The sequence below is a fragment of the Rhinolophus ferrumequinum genome, chromosome 14, assembly GCF_004115265.2.
Source record: "Rhinolophus ferrumequinum isolate MPI-CBG mRhiFer1 chromosome 14, mRhiFer1_v1.p, whole genome shotgun sequence".
Taxonomy (NCBI): domain Eukaryota; kingdom Metazoa; phylum Chordata; class Mammalia; order Chiroptera; family Rhinolophidae; genus Rhinolophus; species Rhinolophus ferrumequinum.
Window position 1 is genome coordinate 58,439,678 of NC_046297.1, and position 25,551 is coordinate 58,465,228.

Sequence of the window (25,551 nt, forward strand, 5' to 3'; positions counted from 1 at the left end):
TTGGTGAACAAAGTCATCATACTGCAGCATTCAGGTTTGTTTGTTTGTAAATGGCAAACAGGCAGATAAATAAGTGCCGACTTACGCCAAAGAAAGAGTCAATTTATTGGCCAATATACCGAGAAGTTCAAAAGTATCTGGCTTCAGGCACATCTGATCTAGGTGTTCAAACAATGTCACCAAGATTAAGTCTTGCTTCATCCCTCTGCTCTGCTGTCCTCTGCCTGCCTTCAGGCTCAGCTTGATTCTGTGAAGTGACCCCAATTAGACCCAGAATTACATTTTCCCAGCTTCCAGCTTCATAGTCTTCATTAAAAGAGATCTTCTCTTTCTCAATAATTCTGACAAAAGTCCAGGAACTGAGTCATATTGACTTGGTTTGTGTCAGATGCCTCTGAATCTGCCATTGAGTTCAAGGGCGTGAAATAAAGTGGTCAGACCTGGTGTTTTCCCATCCCTGCATCTTGAGGGGGAGGTAGGGTTGCTATTTACTTTTTCCCAAATCATGAAGACCAAGAATGGGGAAGAACGGAATCAAGGAAAGAGAGATTAGATGCAAGACAGGCAAAAACAACAGATATCCTCTACCCATGTAAATATTATGACATGTTTCATAGCCAAGAGCAAAAAAAAAAAAAGAAAAAAGAAAATTACCAGAAGGATAAGGTCTTCTCAGGAGACACCGAAATAAAATCTGCTTTTGAGTCACTCATCCACTTGCCAAATTAAATTGTCAGCTTTTGGTTAACAGTCGGGTTAGACCAAAGTCAGTGATTTTGGGTAGGTCTTAGGTAACTCAGAACCCCACGAGAGCCCCTCCGTTAGCTTTGCAGATGCTCTGGAGTTCTGTGTCTTTCTCCAGCTGTTTTTGAGTTGACTTGGCACCCGAGGTTAGATAGAGCGTTTCCCTTCAATTTCATGTCTCTATACACCACGTGAGCCCAAACTGCATTCCCTCCCTCATCTCCATAGCTTGGTGAATTTCTTTCTCGCCTGCTGAAAAGAAGGTTTCAAAGGATGATCAGCTTGTCTTCTCTCCGTAGGTGTTGAGATGTCAGTGTTGCAGTATCATCCATTAATAAAGGGAACTGCAGCACAGGGCAGAGTCTCCCTCACCACACATCCCCACCCCACCCCCCAAAGATCAGATGAAACAAAACCTATTCTTAAGATTAAACTCTTTTAAGCAGTGGCACTCTAATTGGGGGTCAGGGTATTTGAGAGACCTGGGGAATGGAAGCATTTATGTCATGAAATTTCAGCAGTGTGTCCTGGATTCTGGATACTCTTTAATGTGGACCTCAGTAACTACTCGTAGGATATTTGATGAGTCCAGTCAGGGACATAATTATCAGCATGATAATTAACCTGAGAATGTATTTAGCTTTGCTTCATAAGCATGCATGCACAAAGACAGAATTTTTTTCAACTGTTCCAAAAAAATAAATTAACTCCCTGCTTTTGGCACAAGGGGTTGAGGGAATTAGTCATCATTTGATCAGTTTAAATGTTTTACTTTAAGGCAAAGCCATTAGACCTGAATCACACATGCCAAAAGCAACATGGATACACCCCCATTCATGTATCCCCTCTTTGTTAGTATTGGGAATCAAACCATACTGTTTCCCATTAATTTTACAGTGACCGTTCCAGTTTTCCAATGGTTGGTAGATTTTTCTTCAGCAGTAAAGCCCATTTATATTCTCATTGTCAAGAGTCTATAAAGTGCATGGGTATCCATGAGAAATAGAAGATGACAGAAAAATACATTTCTAGAATTGATTCCAGGAGAGTCCCTGGAAGCTTTTATGGAGATAGTTAAATATGATTCATGAATAGGATTTAGGAAATGTTTGTATTACAGGTGGTTCACAGAAGCTTGCAAGAGGCTCCAAAACTGTGGTTAAGGGTTAAAAAAGAAGCAGCTATTGTGGGGTTTGGAGGCAGCCGAACTTGGACATCAGTGGATTGCAGGGTTACTAACATTTTTCTTGTTATTAAACACCTTTCACGGCAATATGTAATCTCACAAACACCTTGACAATTTTTTCATTTCATCGTTTTGCAAAATATATGATAAAGAAATTCTTGAGGTAGACTTTAATTCATTTTGAACAAATATATTACTAAAGATTATATTATAAAGTTCACTTTTGATGCACTTCAATATTCACAATTATAAAATAAATTTCAAATTCCACTGAACAAATTTATATTTCTTAATAATCAGGATTTGTCCATAGACAAAAACATAAATGGCATTGTCATTTTGTTCTGACATCTGTACATAGCAGTTTATACACACACACACATATATATATATATATACACACATATATATGTTTTGTTCCTATATATGTTAAAATATAGATTGATATGTAATAGGTATTATACTTTCAAAATAGGCAAAAATGGGCATTTAACATTTTTGCATTTTGCGCTTAAAGAAGCAAGTGGTTTGTTTTTATGTTTTCTATATTTTGTTTATATTTAATAAACTGCAAATAACATTTTGAAGGAGTTCTTTTTAACCACTAAATAATGTGTGTAATCTATTTAATCAATGCAGTTTTTTTTTTAATTTATTGGGGTACAATGCAGTTTTTTAACACTTTTTTAGATTTCTAGAAATAAAGCCATATAAAGCTTTGACTAAATAGGTGCAACTTATGGATCAGATGGAGATCATTCTAGAGGGAAATATGCATAATTGGTCTTTTCATGGTACTGTGTTTCCCCGAAAATAAGACCTAGCCGGACAATGAGCTTTAATGCATTTTTTGGAGCAAAAATTTATATAAGACCCGGTATTATATTATTATATTATATTTATTATATTATATTATATTATATTATATTATATTATATTATATTATATTATATTATATTATATTGTTTAGACCGAGTCTTATATTAATCTTTGTTCCAAAAGACGCATTAGAGCTGATTGTCTGGCTAGGTCTTATTTTAGGGGAAACACTGTAGCAGTAACTCTTCCTTTTATCCAATTATATGATACAACACCTCAAACAAATATAATATTCCTGGAGTTATCTGATTTGGCCATGCATATTAAGCATTTTAGAAGCAAATCATCTACTGATGGCTGTTTTTTAAAACTTTTTTATGTGTGTGTTTGATTTTGTTTTTATTACAGATACACAAAAGCAAGAATCTACTGTGGGGGGAGGGACAACCAGGCATTGCTTTTATGGACTTCAGCCTGATTCACAATATAAAATCAGCGTTTACACAAAGCTTCAGGAGATTGAAGGACCCAGTGTGAGCATAATGGAAAAAACACGTAAGTCTAGTGTCTTCTCTCTTGATCCCTGTCTCTTATGAACAGTTTTTAGACGTCCTGTTTTTGGTTCAAAAACCTTATTCCACTTAGAAAAATATTAGCTATTGCTGCCCAGGAATATCTGTAATACAAGTTTTTTGGGTTTTTTTTTTTTTTTTTTTTTTTTTTGGTAATACAAGTTTGGCTCCTCTTATCCAGTCCCAGAATTCACTGCATGTGGCCCAGTGATGTCATCTGTATGGTTTTTTTTTCCCAATCCTTCATATGCTTCACAAAGGACTATAAGGCTGTATGTTGGCAGAGTGCTTAAAACAATGACCTATATTGTGATCTATATCCATAAGGAATATTTGTGGTATGTGGAGCGTGAAATGAAGTTTAAGGACTGGGTCTTGACATTGAAACAATGGAATATTACCACAGCCACGAAGGTGGGCATGGAGCCAACATGTTTCAACTGGCTGACCCTAGAGTTCATGCCTACTTCAGAGCCTCTTGCGCCTGTTTTGCAAGTTGGCTGCAGATCTAATGCACTGAAGGGAAAGGCAAAGTATAAAATTAAAACAAAGCACTTTTTACATGTTCTAAAGAGCAAGGAGGGTGTCAACTTCTTGGAATGGCTTTTAATCAAGGATTCCTGACCTAGAGGCCACAAACATTAAAATGGTTTGAGTTGTAGTGAATTCTGGGGGACATTGGTGTGCTTAACTCAGAATCTTGAACGTAAACTGGAAATCTTTGAGGATTCGTGTCTGAATAGGTAGTGGGCAACGGGCTTTCTCAGAAGGCCTTCTATTATCTATTTGAGGTTTAGAACATTCTACTGCCTTTGTATGAGTCTTTCAGTTGATCTGGCACATACAGAAAGAATTCATGTGTGACTTTCAAACACAGAAAGTCAAAATATAATAAATTGAATCATCTACTTTTTAAAATATACTTTATTGCATAACACTGAAATATTCAACATTTTATATTACACATTTATTTTTGAGATATGTTACATACCATAAAATTCACCCCTTATAAGTATACAATCCAATGCTTTTTTAGTACAAAGAGTTGGACAGCCATTACTACAGTCTAATTTTAGAACATGTTTATTGACCCAAAGAGATCTTTCATGTCCATTCAGAGTAGTCAGTCCCCTGTCCCATTTTCAGTCCCAGGGAATTTACTTTCTTTTCTTATGTATTTGCCTTTTCTGGACATTTCATACAAATGGAAATATACAATATGTGATCTTTTGCATCTGGCATCTTTCACTTAGCATATGTTTTTGAGGTTTATTCATGGTGTAGAATGCATCAGTAGTTTGTTTCTTTTTATTGCTGATTAGAATTCTCTCTTATGGGTAGAAGATCATATAATTTTAAAGTTATTAAAGACCCCGTAGTGCACAAGATTGAGTCAAACAGGCTCGGTGGAGGCCCTTTCTAGCATTGTGGCCTTGGGCAATTCAACATCTCTGAACTTCTTTTTGCTTATCAGTAAAATTAAATGCCTACTCTCTTAGCACCAATGGTGGTGGTAAGATCCAGTAAAAGACAATCTGTTGAACAGTTTTTCAATTTGTATCCCCTGGAACAAGTACTTTTTGTCATCACTTGCGAGTCACAAAGTGACATGGGGTGGGATATGTTTTCACTGGGCCATGTGAATTTTTTTCTCTCTAAGCTTTAAAGCATTTTGAAAATTCAAAAGCTCTGACCAGACAGGGCACACATGTCCTCAGGGTGCCAATCTGCTGGACGAAGTAACTGCTGTCTCTTAGACAATGTCTGTGCTCTCAAGTGAGCTACTGCTTAATGTTTAGGCTAGTTCTCTGTTCATGTTCATTACTTGCCTGACCTTTGAAAACATTTGAGTTTGGGACCCCTAGTCCACTTCCCTTCTCTTCACCCGACAACTGTTAACTACCAACTCAGGGTTAAGCCAGATAGCTCTGTTTGATGTAAATGTCTTCCTTATGTTGACGACATCTGCCTTTTTGCAGCTTCTACCCACTGGCTCTAGTTCAACCTTTTGAAGCAGTGCAGATCAAGACTGAGTCTTCTTCTATGTGAGAGCCCTCACATACTGAAGACAGGGACCATCTGTATGCCACGTAGAGAATATAAACATGTGTCACTAGTTTATTGTTCTTACCCAAGGGGTTCTTTGACCAAATGTTCAGCCCAAACATATTGATCTGCTTGCCACAGCCTCTCATTGGTTTGGTTCTGGATTTATTTTTTGACTGAATTTAGGATATGCCTCAATTTTCCGTATTAAAGAAGTTGCACAAATCTTAATTTCCACAAATATTAAGATAAATAAATCTGGCATTCTGGGGTGCTTTCAAGAATGTGTTGCGATCCTAGTTTTAGTATTAAGATTTCTGATTTTCTTTTTACTTCTGAAAGTTTTTAGCTTCAAAAAAATTGTCTTTACAAGATAAAAGTGATACATGTTCATAATAATACAACATAGGGTGTAAAGTGTATTGTCAACCCCCTTCTTTTTCCATTCTTCCTTCCCAGAAATACTTATTTGTACCAGCTTAGCTCCCTTATTTGTACCAGCTTAGTCTCCTTCAAGACAGTCTACCTGATACATATATCTAATATGTCTATATCTATAGATATAGTTATGGGTTAGAATATATGAGTTAGATATATGATATGAGTTATGAGTTAGATACAGATATGAGTTAGAAAATAGATATAGATATATGTAGATATATGTATCAGATAGAATATTTTTGTTCTTTATGTTTCACAAATGGAATCGTACCATAGTATTCTATGACTTGCTTCATTTCACCTAATAATTAATGTCTAGCATTTTTTTCCATATCAGTAATATACAGTTACCTCATTCTTTAAAACGTTGAATCATTTGACTCAATTTTATTTTGTTGGCTCTTAAATTTGGAAGAGACCTTAAAATCCATCTCTTCCAACCTGCCTGCCAGTGAAGGAATTCCCTTTACAACAGTCCCGGCAAACAACCAGTCGGCCTGAGCTCCAATCCTTCCAGCTCTTTGGTACTTATGTCTCCAGAGGCTGAATATGCATGGCTATGATTAATCAAGGGTTTTACTACATATTAAACTGGGATAACAAAAAGATGTGGGTTTTTTTTCAGTTTTTCTTAAATTTTTAATGTCAAATAAGAATAGAAAATAATACATACAGTTAATATTTAGGATGCTTTCCTAATGATGACATAACTTCCTGGTGATTTGCCACATGAACTGGTATGATCATCGTCACTCTGACTAATGATCCCCAGGTTCTTTAACCAACCCACACCTCCACTTTTACATGGACTTCTCATCCCTCAGCATCAGAGTTGAGCTGATATGGACACATGGTAGCTGATGTTCTTCCATTTGTTCTTCAGAACTGAAAGTTTTCCAGATATAGTCTGAGCAGAATGGAGAGTGAATCAGATTCCATCTGGGACCACACCCTAGGGCTGTAGGGTGAAAAGGGGGAACGTGCCATTGACCAAGGATTGATGGTCAGTCCTTCCTTAGGCAGAATGGAAATGAAGTGTATCGTATGTGTGAAACCAGCCAGAGACTAATCTGAAATAGTTTGGCAGGATTTGTGCCTTAAATCGGCATCAGGACCACTCTGTAGTTGACAGTTAGATTACATTCACTCCTGCTGGGTTAACTGAATTGTGGCAAATGGGCATTTCAAGCCTTCAGTCTGAGGTTGAGTCTGATGGATGGAGTCAGTTTTCCCAGGCTCTGGCTGATTTATAGTAGTCACTAAATTCACTAAATTCTCAAAGAAGGAACTGTTACAACCATTGACTCCCCTGAAAAATTACTACTTTGTGACCTCCCTTATTTTGCCACAGATGAGATGGCTAATTGATGTTCTTTCTCACTCTCCTTTACAGAATCACTTCCTACTCAACCACCTACTTTTCCTCCGACCATTCCACCAGCAAAGGAAGGTAAAAGAATAATACAATAATGATGTGATTTTAGGTTTAAGGTTTTGTTGGCGTTCATTTAAAAACTGAGGTATTAATAAAAGATATTTTCTCCTTAATACAAATCCTTATCAAACTCTGAGAGGATACAAACTTCTAACCAGTAGTGAATAAGACATAGGGATCTAATGTACAATATGATGAATATTTACAACAATATTATACTGAAATTATGTAACGTGATAGAGGTGCTAAATATTGCTACAGTGGCACCCATACTATAATATATAATCTTAAATTTACAGAATATTATATATCAAACATATTGAATTTAAAAAAGGAAAAATAGGGGGCGAGTGGTTAGCTCAGTTGGTTAGAGCGCGATGCTTGTAACACCAGGGTTGCCGGTTCGATACCCGCATGGGCCAGTGTGAGCTGCGCCCTCCACAACTAGTTTGAAACAACTACTTGACGTGGAGCTGATGGGTCCTGGAAAAACATTTAAAATAAATAAAAGTTTTAAAAAAAAAGAAAAAATATCTATTTAATTATAGATTCTGTACACACAAGGTAGATTTTCTAATAGAATTACTTCATATTTATTGAAAATATCATAGTAGTAAATGCTCATCAGAGAAGAATAGTTATATAATTTGTGAGTGAGGCTCTAGTTTGTAATTCTGTAGACAGGGTAATATTTTCCCAGTTTACCTCTGAAATGCCTCTCCCAGTTGTTTCTTTCTCTCTTCATCACAAGAGTTCCTCATCATCTCTTACACAGTAGTCATTGTTAATATTTTTTTTCATTCCATTAATGAACATTTATTAACCCTACTATTCATTCTCAAAGCTCTAATGCTAGACACTTGGAATACAATAATAATATATGATTGCTGCTCTTTGCTTATTCCCAGTATTGTAAGAGAATAGGTGTTTGCCTAGGCAATTACCAGTTGAGGATATGAGTTGGAAAATGGAGATTATACTATGGTAGTGCAGAAATGAGAACAGTTAGTGCTGTTGCAGGTTAATTACTTGTAATGAAGGAGGAGAAATTTGATCTACATTTTGAAGAATGAGTTTTCCAGGTAAATAATTGGGAGAATAGCACTCAAAGTCATGGAACGATCTAAGCACATAATATGTTTGGGGAACTAGAAGTGCTAGTATGATACATGGAAAAGGGGGAAGGTAGAGTTATGAAGTGGTCTTTGTGCCTGAATAAGAAATTTGGGTTTTATCCTGTAGGAAATGGTGTGCCATGAGAAGTTTTGTGAAGGGAGGATGATCTGAGGAAATCTATATTTGAGAAAGATAATCGTGGTGGAATGGAAAGGATGGTTTGAACACATAGTTGGAAGGTTCTTTTGGAAGAGTTCTTCCAATCATCATGCATTTAAAAGTACCTATTACCTATCAGGGATACAAAGAAAAATAAGTTCTTCCTGTCTTATAAGAGATGAAAGTCAGTGGGGTCAATGATGGAGAGTGTAAAGGTCAAGGAAACAAAGAGGCAATGAGACAGTCTAATAAAGGTCAGCATCCTTCCTAGCATGCTATGCAGAGTCTTCAACCATCACCCTACTTGGAGGCATCATTTCCCACACTCTGTTAGGTAAGAGCACAATTGTACAACTCAGGGTTCCCCTACATGTCTTATGCTGTCCTGCATCTTTTAATGCTATTTATTCTACCTGGAATGCCAGACTCTTTCCTCTTCCTTTTTCATACCTAGCCTTCTCTAGTCGCGATATCTATGATTATTGTCACGACTGGAACTGAAAACAGAATCCTGATTGATGAATTTCCTAATTAGATATTTCGGATGCACATATTACAGAACTCTCTGAGGTCAGAGTATTTTTATTTATAGCTGAGCTTGGTGGTTATTCGGTAAAAAGTTATGAATGCTCGTGGAAGATGTGTGATTTGGAAGGGTCTGTGAGAGTAAGAATTGACAAAGTAGAAATTTTTGCCAGGGTGGTTTTAGATGGTGGGCTTTTGGGCTTTTGCAACTTGAATGCATTATTCACTTTGTGCTCTATTTGTCCTACATACATTTGATTAAAAAGTCTGTAAATTATTATTAAAGTCATACTGGATATTTTATTTATTTATTTATTTATTTATTTATTTATTTATTTACAGATAAATTCTAGCTTTATTTTTGTAACTAACAACCAGGGAGGAGGGGAAATCAGGGAAATTCAGGCTATTTTAATATAAATATTGCAGCTGAGATGGGCACAACCAACAAAATGGGTTTAACAATAGAGAATTTCACTTTTTCAGAAATAGGTTTAAAACATTAGATGTCAGTAGACGAGATGGAAAATTTTCTTGACCATCAAATAAATTAAGAAACCAGCTTTTACTAAGCATCTGAAAAAAAGCTTATTATGGAAGCCAAAGAAGAAATTGAAGGTATATGAAGTGAAAAAAACATATAGAGTAAGTAAACTGCCAACAGAGCAGTTATCACATATAACCACATAATTAGTTATTAAACGATGTAGAATAAAAAGAAAAGAAGGAGAATAGCTATACCAGCATCACCTGAGAGAGATTGTTTAGAAATATAGAATCTTGGGTCCCACCCCAGACCTACTAAATCAATTTATTAATCTGTATTTTAACAAGATCCACAGGGAATTCAAATGCTCATGCAAGTTTGAAAGCACTGTTCTGAGGGATTCGGTTATTCTCCCAGTTAAACCTGACTGGGGAGTAGAGGGATAGAGGAGGAAACGAGCCAAGTTATGTCAAGATCCCTTCCAGCAGTATCACCTCTGATTCTATTTTAATAGTAAGTTATAGGATTTGGCAGTACTTTGAATTTGGGATAAAGAGAATGATTCATTCTCATAAAAGGAGTAAAAGAAAAATGTTAGCCTTAATGATACTGAACCAGGCAAAAAAAGGTTGATGAAAAATGGAAAGAATCTGCTTTACCAATATTGTGCTTAATAACAGTTGTGTCAACGAATATTTTGGAAGTCATGACAATGGGAGATACTGGAAGAGCCACCACATATAAAGTGAAAAATCAACAGTAAAGATCTTTTAGGGAGTAGAAGTAGAAAATAATAAAGGATCACTTTACAAGACATTAAAGCAAAGATATAGGACTTTCAACATGGTTGCCACTGATTTGTAGTTTAAGAAATTATCTGTACAGCTGCAAGAATCCTCATCAATGAATATTATTTTCCTGCCCCATATTTCTCCACCCTCATCTCTTTTTTCCAGTTCCCTTTCTTTTGTCTCCCCTTCTCCCACTTCCCTTCAGTCATACTGAATATTTATTAAACAAACGTTAAGAAGTAGAAAAGAGTACACAGAAGAAAATTAAAAACACAATTTCATATCCCAGAGGTAATTTCTTCATGCATTTTGGTGTACTTTCTTTGACTTATTAATTTTTTGTTTTGAGTATATATTCAAATAGATTTAGCTCTCATTTCAAATATAAAACCTAATCTAGATTTCATCTTTCCTTGGAAATAGAGGACCAGGTTTTCTTTCATAAGCTTATAATTAGCAGGTCTTGTGATCTCTTTCAGCTTTCAATTTAAACCTTAAATTGGTAAAATTTTATAAATCATGGAACTCGTGAGAACAACCTCACCAGATCCTTATTGTTCCTGGCGTATTACTTCACTTAGAGATGGTTTATTTTACACTGTAAATAGCTTTAAGGGAATAAAGTTGTACTTAATAAAATAAAAACCAAATGATTTTTTTTCCCCTAAAAAAAGTACAAAGGCACATTATCTCAAAGAATATTTGTGTATAACTAACCTTAGGAGATTCAGATTATTGAAGAGTAAATTATTTGTTTCATCATGAAACACAGTCAACCACAATGATCTACTTAATGAAAGAGAAAAGAGACATAGATAATTTGAAACAGCACATGATACCAAAAAAACGACCATTAGAAATGCTTTCAGTGGAGTAGGTTTTCGTTGGCATGTTTTTTGCTTGTTTGTTGGTGTTGGCATCAGTCATGCCTACTGATAATAGTTTCTCTGGGCTAGCATCGGTGTACATTTTTTGACCTGTAACAATGGATGGCAGAAGGGCATAGACAGAAATTCTTTTTTATTAGATTGATTGGGATGACATAGGTTAGTAAAATTATATAGGTTTCAAGTGTACAATTCTATAATACATCGTCTATCTATGGAACAAGGCTGGAATTAAAGTTTGCTTATGGCCTCAGCCCTAATGCATATCAAGCTGTAGGTTAATCTGCTTCCGTTGTGTCATATGCCTTCCTGCTGAAGTTGAATCGCTCTGAAGTTACTAATTCAACAAGTAGAGAACAGAGTGCACAGAACAATCACTTGGATTTCCTCTAAATCAGTAAGCCCTAGAGAGTGTTGGCTGATTCTCCTCTTTGTAAATCACTTTAGTTCCACATTTTTTCTATTCTCTCATTTCTGTTCTTCGGGGCTGAGGTTGGAGGAGTTTTTCCTTTCTAATTCTCCATGTTCAATAGACACTTCTGAGTCATGAATGGGAATCTTGAGTATCGAAGAGAATAGTGGTCAGGAAGCATAACAAACAAGAGCTTGGAACATGACCTTTAAAGGATTTATACCTTTTCTTTGGGAAAGAGCTCGAGTGACCAGAGGGAAATCATCATCTGCTTTGTTGGTTTAATAACTACTGTGTTCCCCCCTTATCTCTGATTCAAAACTTTTTCTTGGTCTTCAGTATGTAAAGCTGCCAAGGCGGACCTGGTGTTTATGGTGGATGGATCCTGGAGTATTGGAGATGAAAATTTCAACAAGATCACTGACTTTCTGTATAACACTGTTGGAGCCCTGAATAAGATTGGTGCTGATGGAACTCAAGTAAGGCTGATAGGTCAATTATGAATTCGTTCTACACATTAAAATATTATCCTAATCTATTGTTATAGCTATTAGTCAGGGGATATAAATAAAGAACTATAATGATCATATCCAACCCTAAATGAGAGGACACACAAGTCTGCATTTGGAAACATCTTACTGATACCTGATAGAGCTTGAGAAGATGATAATCCTTGAAAGCTGTCATGGTCAGCCAACTAAGACAGGCTAGAATGGCCACATCCATAGATGTTCCTTTTATACGTACTAGAATAGAATATCTTGTTTCTGGATGCACCCAGTATTTTCCCTGTCTTCAAAGACATTAAAATCTTGGAAGAGAGAGGCTGTGGCCATAAACTGCTATAGACCAAGTAGAACTTCAAATTAATTTGTTCATTCAACAAGTGTTTATTGAGCATTTATTATGGCCAGATACAGCACTGTCATAATGAGCATGACAGGCAATGTCCCTCATTACATGGCTCATATTCTTAAAGGCATAGACAAGAGGAGGGGGAGAGACAGATAGAAATAGGCAAATAAATTCACAGGTGGTGATATAAGCTCTGAAAATGGAGTGACATGATTTAAATTCACTGAGGGTTATTTAAAATAGTGTAGGGGGGGGAGAGGGGAAGGGGGGACTGGTGATTTTAAATTGTCTAGCCCATGAAGGCTTCCTGGAGGAGGTGGCTTCTGAACTGAGGTACAAATGATCTAGAGAAGATCTGACAGTAGACTTTCCACACAAGGTGTCAGTGAGCACATAGGACCTAAGATGAGAATCCATTCTGCAGCTTCAGATGCTCAAACCTGTAGCTAGAATATAGCAGTTGAGCATGTGTAGGGGCGGGAGAGGAGGTGGAAGAAGTAGGCAAAACCAGACTATCTTGAATCTAGTGGCCCATTAAAGGATTGGGTGTCATCATAAATGCAATGGAAAGCCCGTGGACAGTATGGAGAGAAGAGACAACATCTGATGTGCTTTTTAAAAAAGATTATTCTGACTGCTTTGTGGAGTGTGCCTATTAATAAGGGTAAGCGTGGAAGTGGTGAAACCAGCTAGGACACTGCTCCCGTGGTCCATGGGAGAGATGGAGTCCTGGGCTAGAGTGGTAGCAGAGTTGCACCAAAATGAACATATTTGGAATATATTTTGGAGGAATGAATGGCTGAGAAAATTTGAATATACGGGGTACCATAAGAGCAGAATACATAAAGTTGCGGAGGCATTTCAGGGAGGGAGAAATTTGTTTTGGTTTAAATGGAAGCATTAGAGGACGTTTCCTAAGGGTGGTGACATGTGCTGTAGACCTTGATAAACTGGTAGCAGTTGAAGGCTCACAAAATCAAAGAAAGCCCTCAGAAGATGCTCTGTTTATTCCCAGCATCATAGTTCAGAAAAACAAGTGAAACCCATAAATTAAAAATGGCCCCGAAGTTCCACAGGAATAAAAGCAAATGATAGGAAAGGAAGCTAGGAAGGTGTGTGTTGTAGTAGTTAAGAACACAGATTTTGAAGGAGACTATACCTGGCTTCAGCTCTTGGTTCTGCTGGTACTATTCTTGTGACCTTGTTGTGCAAGTCACTTGGCTTTCTGGGCCTCAGTTTCATCATCTGTAAAATAATAGAATAGTAGTAATTACTTCATGGGTTTGCTCCATAAGCAAATCCTTGTAAAGAAGCCAATTCTGATTCTCTGTCCTTTGTCGAGTTACAAGGCCTAGGCTGCCATTTTTCCATCTGTCCAATGAGGTGACATAGGCCTACAAGCATTAGAGAGAGATTTTTAAAATAGACTACTTTCTAAAAGGTACTTAGAGAAAAAAGTGCTATGTAATGTTTCGTCAGATTTGGTATATAACGCGTGTGGAATTTTAAATCAAGGAAATTGTGGCCTGCGTTAAGTAAGAAATTAAAATTGCAGGTAATATGTTCTTGTGTGTGCTCTCTGGCCCAATGGAAGTCTCCTTATATGTAAAAACAAACACACCTTCTCTTTCCAGGTTGCAATGGTTCAGTTCACTGATGACCCCAGAACAGAATTTAAACTAGACACTTACAAAACCAAAGAGACTCTTCTTGATGCAATTAAACATATTTCATACAAAGGAGGAAATACAAAAACAGGTAACACCAAAAAAAGCCCAATTAAGGCCCGAAGGAGTTAATTATTAATTACTGAAATGACCTTTTAAAAATTATATTTATTGGAGTAGCATTGGTTAATAATATTATATAAATTTCGGGTGTACAACTTTATAATATGACATCTATATATTCTATTGTGTGCTCACCACCCATAGTCTAGTCTCCTTCCGTCACCATGTATTAGACTCTCTTTACCCTCTTCATCCTGCTCCCACCTCTTTTCCCCTCTGGTAACCATGATACTGTTGTCTGTATCTATGAGTTTGTTTTGTTGGTGTATTTTTGTTTTATGTCCCACATATAAGTGAAATCATATAGTTCTTTTTCCATCTGTCTTATTTCACTTAGCATAATACTCTCAAGATCTATCCATGTTGTTGCAAATGGAAATGTTTCATCTTTTTTATGGCTAACAGTGTGCCGTTGTATGTATGTACCACATCTTCTTTATCCAGCCATTCAAAAAGGACCTTTGTTTGAGGCATAGTATGATAGATTTTTTAAAAAGAGTTTTGATTGATTGAAGAACTTTGTTCCTCCCCTCCCCTCCCTTCCCCACGAAAACAAAAATGGGAGGGGATGAAATTGAACTCTTGCCTTCCTTTGTTTCAGGAAAAGCAATTAAGCATGTCCGAGATACCTTGTTCAATGCAGAGTCAGGTACCAGAAGAGGCATCCCAAAGGTCATTGTGGTTATAACTGATGGACGTTCACAAGATGATGTGGACAAAATCTCCAGGGAGATGCAGTCCGATGGTAAGTTGTACGTAGATCACCAATAATGGCCGCCAATAAAATGGTAGTATTGTTGTTTTCTGAATACAAGTGGAGAAGCTATATCTGCATGACTTAAATGTTTCTAAATCTTTCTCAATATTAACTAGACAGTGTGATTTTAAAAATACGTTCCAGGTTACAAATCTATTATTTTGCTGTATTTTCTCTAATACTTTTGCTACATACAGGACGCCCTGTATAAGAAATGCTAGCGGCTCAGTGCAATACTATGAAAAGGACCATTATAAAAAGCCAGGGATGAAACCTGTTCACAGAAACTCCTCAGCCTCATCATCTGTGACGTGGAGATTCTCAGAAGACTGCTGTGAAAATCACATTGTAGAAGATATGCCTGGCAAATAATTTAGTATTTATTTGCCAAGCACTGAACCATGACCCACCTCAAGCTGCTAAGCCTATTAATAGTTTCTACTTCTGAAAAAAAAAAATCTATGATTTCTCTGTTTTAACTACACTTCATTTCATAAATTTTAAGATGTTTATTAAAAATATGCGGACATAAAGATGTTTTACTCAAAGGGCAACTATTTTGTCTCAGGCACTAATTGGGGCATTGGCCCTTTTGAGTTTCCTTAAAATGGAAAATTTTCTTTAGGGGATGATGGGATAATTATCATTTCATGACATATGTGCATGCAGAATTCTGATGAACTGTAACAGGTGAATTATCCACCCCCCCTTGTACTCCTTCATAAATGTGTTTGAAATACTTGAGTGTCTTGTATTGCATTATTTGTATCTTGTGCAATTTAAAGTAATCAGGACTCTGTTTCCTTTCTGCCACAGGCTACAGCATTTTTGCAATTGGTGTGGCCGATGCAGACTACTCAGAGCTGGTTAACATTGGCAGCAAGCCCAGCGCCCGCCATGTCTTCTTTGTGGATGACTTTGACGCCTTTAGGAAAATTGAAGATGAATTGATTACTTTTCTGTGTGAAACCGCATCAGCAAGTGAGTTCTGTGAAATGAGTACTTCCTCATGTTGCTTAAAAGCTGAACTATTTCATACCAGTTCAATGATGAGTCCCCTTAGATCTGAGAGAAGAATATTGTCTTGTAGAGCTGTTTGTTATGCACATATTAAGTTTTATGATTTGGGGCATGTGGAAGTAACCTTGCCCTCTCCTGGGTTTAGAGTTTTAGGTTGATAAAGACTTTCGCTAAAGAGTCTGTGTTTAAAAGTAATTCTGCTTAAGCAGCTGTAGCAAATAGTTTGCAAAAATGTATTAAGACTGCTCATCAGGGTAACACATTAGAAATGAGACTTGTCCCAACACATGCTCTTAAGTGACCACCATGGATTTTAATGGACCCGGGAGAGGAGAAGGAAGCTATGGCCCTCTGGTTTTAATAGGAGAAGTAAAAGCATTTCAATCTCTAGGAATCCACAGAAAACCATAGCTACATCTGGTTTGGACGCCCTTCACAATTGACTTCCAGAAAGATTATGTTAGCTTCCTGTTCTCAGGACAGGAAAAGAATACATTTGGAACATATCGAAATTAAGGTTTTATATTGTGTGTTTTGTGTTTCAGCCTGCCCACTGGTGCACAAGGATGGCATAGATCTTGCTGGTAGGCTTTATCGCAATTTTTTTTCAAATACAAATATATTAAATAGCTCCCATTCGGGGTCCAGATTTTTCTTTTAATTCTTAACAGACTAATCTTGAAATTTAAAAATCCCCAAATGCCTGTTTAATCTTTTTCTCTGTCTCTGGGTTTGTTTTTTTTTTTTAAGGATTTAAGATGATGGAAAGGTTTGGTTTGGTTGAAAAGGATTTTTCCTCGGTGGAAGGGGTTTCTATGGAGCCTGGCACCTTCAATGTATATCCTTGTTACCGACTTCATAAAGATGCTCTGGTTTCCCAGCCAACCAAGTATGTTTCCATTGCAAGAGATTAAAACCAATCATGTGTTTATTACATCGCAATGTGAAAATGATGTCAACTCGAGACAGGCTATAATCAATCGGTCCCTGTAGGATTTTCCATATGTTTCCAGATGATGTTTAGGTTTCTTGGTTTAAAAATATCAGACTCACATATAATGCCGGTTGAACTTCCATATCTGTTGATCTAAGAAAAATATATGAAGAGAGTTGATACTTACCCAGCACTCTCATACCTGGCATTGTTCTAAATGCTTATATACATTAACTCACTCAAACCTCCAAAGAACTCTGTGACCTCAATTTCACAAGTAATGAAACTGAAGCACGCAGAAGCTAAGTGACTTGAGTGAGATCACATAGTTTGGTAAGAGACAATGCAGGGATTTGCACCTGGCAATCAGGCCCCAGAGTCCGCACCTTGAAACGTTTCATGCTCGTGCCATGCATTCAGATGGTTTTTATCTTTGAGAAGTCAAAATAGCACCTCCATATACCTGAAGAATAGTATCTGATTTATGTAAAAATCACATTGTCTCATCGCGGTACAGTCTGGGCTGCACACTGGGCTGCACATTGGGATTCCTGGGGCCATTTGCAGCAATTCTGCAGACTCTGCAGGGACTTGAGAATTCAGGGTAGGACTACCTGGTGTAAAGTGTCATCTCTCAAGATATCATCTGCTACTTTACATTCCAAACCAACATTTGTTTTTGTCTTAAAATGCCTTCAGTATTTTAAGGTGTTTTTTTGTTTTGTTTTAATTGGGGAAGGAGAGCAGGACTTTATTGGGGAACAGTGTGTACTTCCAGGCCTTTTTTCCAAGTCAAGTTGTTGTCCTTTCAGTCTTAGTTGTGGAGGGCGCAGCTCAGCTCCAGGTCCAGTTGCCGTTTCTAGTTGCAGGGGGCGGAGCCCACCATCCCTGCAGGAGTCGAACCGGCAACCTTGTGGTTGAGAGGATGCGCTCCAACCAACTGAGCCATCCTGGAGCTCAGCGGCAACTCAGCTCAAGGTGCCGTGTTCAATCTTAGTTGCAGGGGACGGAGCCCACCATCCCTTGTGGGACTCGAGGAATTGAACCAGCAACCTTGTGGTTGAGAGCCCACTGGCCCATGTGGGAATCGAACCGGCAGCCTTTGGAGTTAGGAGCATGGAGCTCCAACTGCCTGAGCCACCGGGCTGGCCCCATGCCTTCAGTATTTTAATGTGCAACATTTTCAGTGTCCAAATTTTGAGGGAAGGATTGGCGGTTATCTGACAATGTCTTCATTTCACCATTGGGTACTGCAATGTGTGATTTTAAATCTCTGACTGAGTCTATATAAACACAGTCTTGCTTATTCAACACCTTTTGGTGGATTCCTTAAGATTCCTCCTCCCTTCCTTCCCTCCTTTCTTCCTTCCAGTGTATAGTGTAAATGGTTTGATTTACATATATTGTGACATGATTACCACAATATGGTTTAGTTAACAGCCATGATCTCATATAGATCCAATCAAATAATAAGAAAAAAATTCTCCTTGTGAGGAGAACTCTTAGGATCTATTCCTAACAACTTACCTATATATCATACAGCAGTGCCAGCTATAGTCATTATATCATACATTACGTCCTTAGTAGTTTCTTTTCAGTGTCCAAATTTTGATGTAGTATGCATATTTACATGAAAAGGGAGGAGAGATCATATTGGAGTATTAAATTTATCTATCTAATTTATAAACAAGTTGCTTTTCTCTCTTCCAAAATATTATTAAAGTATTGCCTATTACAGTGCTATCCAAATTATTGTGTTTCACTTTGGGGAACAATATTTGAAATAAGTAGACCTCTGTTAATAATTTAAAATATTTGTTGTTATAGGCACAGTTTCACTTTCTAGAAAATGGTTATACATGCCTTTGACCTACAGAATATATGTGGTTTTAGATAACGCCAGCATCTGATGTTACCTTTTGGCAGGTTTTTTTTTCTTTTTTTTACACTGTTTAGTGATGAATATTAAAATGGTTATTTAAAAATCATTCCTGGAAGAGGCCTAGCCAAAAGTGAGAATTGCCAAAGGGAAAATCCTTTCCAACTCCACTGAAATTGCCATGCAGTTATCAATGCCCTCCCACCTTGCCACCAAAGCCAATCCCAGTCCTTCTAAAGCCGTCATCAGCTTTTGACACCCTTGATCACTTCCTCCTCCTGGATTCTTTCTCCACACTGGGTCTCTGGGACACACACTTTCTTGAGTTTCTGCGTATGTTACCAGCTGTTCTTTTTCAGTGCTGGCTCCTCTTTTTTTCATCTCTTAATGTTGGAGGGACCAGGCCTTACCCGTTGATCTCCTGTTTTCTGGGTCTAAACCTCTCCCAAGTGATCTTATCAGTATCGTAGTGTTAAGTGAACTATATGCTAAAGACTCTGAAATTTGTGTGTCCAGTCCAGACTTATTTCCCAAAATCTAGTCTTGTACGTCCATTTGCTTCCTAGACATGTCTACTCGGGCATTTCAAACTTCCCGTGTCCAGTACCACATTCCTGATCCTCTCCCAGAACCAGATTCACCTATAACCTTTCTATCTCAATTAATGAAAACTGCATCCAATGATTTTCTCAGGGAAACAAACAAACAAAAAAAAACCTGACTCCTCTCTTTCGCTCACGTTCTACATCCAATCTATCAAGAAATTCTATTGTCACGCCTTTGTACCATCTCCACTGCCATCTCCCCAATATGGTCTACGATCATCTCTTTCCTAGCAGCTTCCTAATTGGTCTTCCAGCTCCTACCCTGGCCTTCTTAGAGTCTATTCTTCAAGTAGCAGAGCCATTCTTTTAAATCATAAGTCAGACCATGTCACTCCATAATCTGCCAATGGTTCCCCATTCCCTTTGGAGTCAAAGTCAAAGTTTTTGAGTGGCCTACAGGGCCCTACATTATCGGGGTACCTGTTACCTCTTTGACTTTACCTCCTGTCTCTTTTTTGTCCATTCGTCAAACACAGAAGGCACACCCCACTTTTGTGTCTTTGCACTGGCCGATGTCTTTGTCTCCTTTGAGATTTTCTTCAAATGTAACCTTCTCAATGAGCCTTCTAAGTAAAGCCAACACTGATGACTTTAATTAAAATTGCGAAATAATCCACTTCAGCATTCCCAATCCTCATTATGCCTCTCTATTTTTGTTTTGTTTTGTTTTGTTTTGTTTTTTTATGGCACTTATTATCTTCAAACACACTGTATAAATCACTTTGCTAGAATTTAAGTGCTCGTACAAGGATACTTGTCAGTTTTATTGACAAGGATACTTGCCAGTGTATTTCAAACGCCTGTTATCATGTCTGGCATATAGTAGGCACTCAATAAATACTTGCTGAATGAACTAACATACAACCAAATAAGTGAATGGAATATTTTATCTATGCGAATCAAACTTTCGTTTTCAAATTCATGCTATAGCCCCACATATTCACAAATTTATTCATCTAATTAATAACTATTTTGGGGCTCCTACCAAATGTAAAGAGGTATATAGATTGCTTGAGGGGAAATTTTAAAAGTGTGTGATTGATCTACTTAGTGGTTAGAGAGATTAGCTGGTGTAGCAGGTTGGGTTCCCCAGGAAGCAGATCCAGAGATGGAGATTAGAATGCGGGAAAGTTATGAGGATGGGCTCTTATGGCAGGGAACACAAGGAAGTCGGAGGGGGCAAAGGAGAGCAGTCAAGCTGTGCAGTAGTTTCAACCAAAGCCTCAGGTGACACACCCACAGGAGTTCTGAGAGTGGAGCAGGAGAGGCTCTCATCCTTCTGTCCCTATCAAAGAGTAGTCGTGAAGAAGAGAAGCAATTATAAAAACTTGGAATGACCTTGGAAGAGGCCTCTTTCTTTAGCTGAGGCAATTCCTGAAGGAAGCGGCATCTCAGAGCTGTCTGCAGACATCACTTCCAGAAGCAGGAGTAAAATATTCTTAATTCTTGAAGAATTAAGATCTGTACGGTCCATCATGGCATGCAGCACAGATAAGAATGCTACCAGCTACCCCATGTGGGAGAAAGTGACAATGTCTTAAGTTTTACAAAAGGACTATAAATAAACATGACTTGTAATACTAAAGCTTTTGAAACGACTGAATTGTTCAATAACAAGTGACCAGTTAGATAAATTGTGGAATAGCCAAGCAAGAGAGGATTGTGCAGACATTAAATATCATGCTTTTAAAAATACCTCAAGAGGGGCAGCCAGTTAGCTCAGTTGGTTAGAGCACGATGCTTCTAATACGAGGGTTCCTGGTTCAATCCCCACATGGGCCACTGTGAGCTGCGTCCCCCAAAACTAGATTGAAGCAACTACTCAGAGCTGATGGGTCCTGGAAAAACACACTTAAAGTAAATTAAAAAGTTTAAAAAAAAAAGTACTGTTAAAATATGTGTGTGTGTGTGTGTGTGTGTGTGTGTGTAAAACTATAAAATGAGTAGTAAATGGTGCTAAAAAAATAAAGGGGCAACATTATATAAATTGGACAAATACAGACATTCTTTAAAAACTGGAAGGAAATGCAGCACACCAAAAACAGTGACCACCTCTGGATGGGATCGATGCTGATCTGTTATTTTCTTCTTTTCTGTTTTTCCAAATCTTGTATAATGAAAGTATATTTCTTTTTATAATCAGATAAATAACTTTTTTGAGGAGAGACAATAAAATATTTTCTGTCCGTCTTCAGGTATTTGCATCCAGAAGGACTGCCTTCTGACTACACGATCAGTTTTCTATTCCGGATTCTTCCTGATACTCCAGAGGAGCCATTTGCTCTTTGGGAGATTCTAAATAAAAATTCTGACCCATTGGTGGGAGTCATTTTAGATAGTAAGTATATTTATTTATGTAACATTTGCACACACATGATGTATATGGCATACCATCTTGCCTGTTTTGTGTATATTGTAGACAGAGTAACTCACTGATCTTAAGCCATGTGTAAATAATAGCAATGAATTATGTAACAGTTGATTCATTCATTTATCTACTCATTCTTTCAAGAAATATTCACTGAGTTTCTACCATGTGCCAGCACTAGGCTCTGGAACATAGTAGTAAACTAGATGAAAGAAACAATTACTGAGCTAGTGAAGATTGTAGGAAAAGCAAGGTTGATGGGGGAAGTGGGGATCAGTCAGAAGGGTGGGACAAGACATTCATTTTTTGGACATGGATGTGATAGTTGTCAGACGCCTATTTCATGTCCCAAAATAACGTCAGATTGGCAGCAGCATATTTGGGAAGAATTCTGAGATGGAGAAATAAATTTGGAAGTTGTGTATGTGTGATATACAGAGGGTGCCAAAGAAATGTCTACACATTTTAAGAAAGGAAAAAAACTGTATTAAAATTGTAATATTCAATATATACGGATAACAAAAGATGAATACAAGTCACGTGTATACATTTTTTTTTTGGCACCCCTGGTATAAGCCATGACACTAGGTGAGATCATCTAGAGAGCGAGTCTAGAAAGAGAAGAGAATAGGTTTGAAGGCTGAGAAACTATTGTTTGGATGTTGGAAAGTTGACAAAGAACCAATGAGGGAAGCTTTTTAAACTCACACTCTGGGATGTCACACATCACTTAAGAGGATCATCGAGTGTTTGATTAATGTCAACGAGTTTTCTAAATAGATTTTTAGTTTAGGATGACAGTGAAGCTAGGAACCAAAATTTAGTGGCTACTGTTAGGTGCTCACTCAAACATTTGGATAAGGAAAGTATTTTAAGCTTGTTTTCAACTAGTATTTGTGAAAGGACTTTTCAGTACATGGAAATGAATCAATAGCTAAATGTGATATTGTGAAAGTATTTTGCATTGATATTAAAACTAAGGGAAAGCTATAGATTAAAAGGGTGTAAGCCACTAACTCCATTACACCCAGGACACGAAAACAAAGAAGTCTCTCAAAATGATCAAAACTTTTGAAAGCAGAGTGAAGAATTAAATGGTAATCTGGGAATGAATTAGAAAAATATTCCTATTTCTTTGTAATAAAATATTCCTTGTAACATGAAATACTCAAGATTAGGAAGGTTTTTGTTTGTTCATAATAAAAGACATATTGGACTATCACTCTTTTGGGGTGGTATAAGTTGCATGTCCTGGCAAAGTTGGTTGCTCTAGTGGGTTAATTAGGCAAAGAGTCTGGTTTCTATTTCTTAAGATTTTATTAACTTCATTCTCCCTTTTTGTCTGCCTCTGCTCCTAGCTTCAGACAGCCATCTCCCAAGAGGGTGGTATGGATGAGAGTGCAGGCAAAGGAGTATAGAGGAAGAATATGTTTAGGGATCCCTGCCTCACCATCATCGGCCTATGGTTATATCAGTTAATTTAGCCAGTGGGATGGGATGCCTGGGGCAACCTAAGGACTATATACCGCCCTTTGTCCTGAACAGAGCTTCAAAACAGCGGATGCATTATTGTTAGTATTCAGTTGAATTTTAGAAAAAAAAGATTCACTCATTTTAATTCTTTCTAAAATGTTTTTATTTTCCTTTGATTAGATGGTGGGAAAACCCTAACATATTTCAACTATGACTATAGTGGGGATTTTCAAACTGTGACTTTTGAAGGACCTGAAATTAGGAAAATTTTCTATGGAAGCTTTCACAAGGTGAGTGAAGCTTGGTAGACACATATTCTTTATTCTTATTTACTGTGGGCAAAGCAACAGAGAGATGTGAAAATAGTCCCTAGGGCTTTGGCGCTCACATTTCAACGGGAGTAAGAATTACCAGTGAGGCGTGTTAACAATGCCTGGAGATTCGAATTTGGTCATTCTGAGATGAGACCCTAAAATGTGCGTTTTTTAGCAGGTACCCCAGGATATATTGATAGAAGCGGTCCAGTTTCCCAGTCTGAGGAGCAATGCAATAGAGGGTTCTGTTAAGCAGGCAGTTTTGCATTCACTACATTACATAGGTTGTAGAAAGGACTGCAGGTCTACCTGGCCACCCATGCAGATGAAAAGCATAATCAGCCAAATAATGTTAAAATGTAAAGACAGATATAACCAATTGCACTGATATTTTTATGAATATATAGGTAACCCATCACTGCCATCATAAAGGTTACCCAGAGGACGGATTTTGTAAAACCTGACTTTACTTGTGCTTATTTTAATCTGGTACTTGTACTAAGAACTCTGTTCCGTAACATTTCACTTCTCTGAAACGGTGAGTTTTGGTGATCACCGTTTCCTTTGTGTTTGGCAAATAACCCCACTGATCTCTGGGCTGTGAAGGTGTGTGACACCAACACTGTAGGGAGAGCAGAGCATTTACGAGGTGATGCTGCAAACAGCCCTTTAACCCAGCCCTGTGTCCCTGTTAGGGTGAGAAAAGGGATGTTACATCACACAGCAGTCTCCACCTTGGCTGTCTCCTGAACTGGGACATGGTCAAATACATATAATTTATACAACTTTGCTACTTTCTGGGGTTTGGAATATTGTAACTGCATAAGAACAATGGCATAACAAAATTTGGACTGTTTTGTGTAAGAAAAGTTGCATTAAAATGTAATTTTTTCCTGGTTTAATAGGACTGTCCAAGGTATCATGGAAACACATGAGATGGCAGGTGGAGATTTACTAGTTCATGGTTCAAAATGGTCCCATTAGCTTCTCTTTGGAGTTATTATCATTCTTCACCAAGTTCCTCTTGATATGATTCTTTTAATCAGTTAGGCAAAGTCCCTTGCAAGGTAGTCAAGGAAAACTGTAGGAGAGTTGAAAAGCATGTGAGATTTCCTGAGTGTTCAAAACATGCTGTCATCTTCGCCTCTGGAATAGGCGTGAACTTGTAAATCTCATTCCAAAGACTCTTTTATGAGTCTCAGGTAAATGTTTAGCTTTGCCAACCTTACCAGAAGATCTGAAAGACCTATAAGTAAGGTTCATTAAAAATTGGTTTCAAATTTATAAACCTTCAAGTTTTTTAAAGTTATATGAAGAAAAATCTTTCTTCACTTTGCTAAGTCTTAACAAAGCTAAACAGCTGAATAAACAAAAAAGGAAAGGCTTATCATGTAATGAACTATTTTATTAATAGATCTGTTAATGCAAAATCTTGATGCAAATCCAATTTGTACAGACTTATGTTATAATTGAAAAAAATACTTTACCTTTATTTCTCATTGATTTTCAGTTGGCTTTAGTTTTTTACCCTTTGGATATAAAGTGTGCCCCCAAGGTGTCTTTCAAAAAGTTAATAATAATATAAATGGATTCTTAAGTGCAGTCAAAGAAGCAAAATATTTTTGAAAACTTTTCATTGTCTCATTTTGTAATGCAAAAGTTGTTTAAAAAATGAATAACCTCCTACAAATGAACAATTCTTAAAGCATGAATATTATATGCTCGGTTTTCTAGCACCCAGCATGAAAATTTCTGTAATTTATAATAATGAAGAATATACCAATGCTCAAAAATGCACAAAAGTCAAATTATAGCCTTCTAAATGATCATAAAAGAAATGTTAATAGGAAGCAAGTATTTTGGGGAATTTACTCCAGCAGCTTTTCTCCAGCTGGGTAACAGTTAACTTCTTTTTTGAAGGAAAAAGAATTCTCAA

At 37.3% G+C, this 25,551-nt stretch overlaps 1 protein-coding gene across 2 annotated transcripts in view; it reads left to right on the plus strand.

The window, feature by feature from the left end:
- The window catches only part of COL14A1 (collagen type XIV alpha 1 chain), a 201,746-nt gene that overhangs the window by 104,974 nt on the left and 71,221 nt on the right, over positions 1–25,551 (plus strand). For both annotated transcript variants that reach the window (XM_033126918.1, XM_033126919.1), the window contains exons 24-33: positions 3,158–3,304; positions 7,202–7,258; positions 11,960–12,099; positions 14,110–14,233; positions 14,867–15,010; positions 15,839–16,003; positions 16,588–16,626; positions 16,793–16,931; positions 21,656–21,798; positions 23,482–23,591. In XM_033126918.1, the coding sequence (XP_032982809.1) occupies positions 3,158–3,304; positions 7,202–7,258; positions 11,960–12,099; positions 14,110–14,233; positions 14,867–15,010; positions 15,839–16,003; positions 16,588–16,626; positions 16,793–16,931; positions 21,656–21,798; positions 23,482–23,591 (1,208 nt within the window). The remainder of the gene's footprint in view (positions 1–3,157; positions 3,305–7,201; positions 7,259–11,959; positions 12,100–14,109; positions 14,234–14,866; positions 15,011–15,838; positions 16,004–16,587; positions 16,627–16,792; positions 16,932–21,655; positions 21,799–23,481; positions 23,592–25,551) is intronic.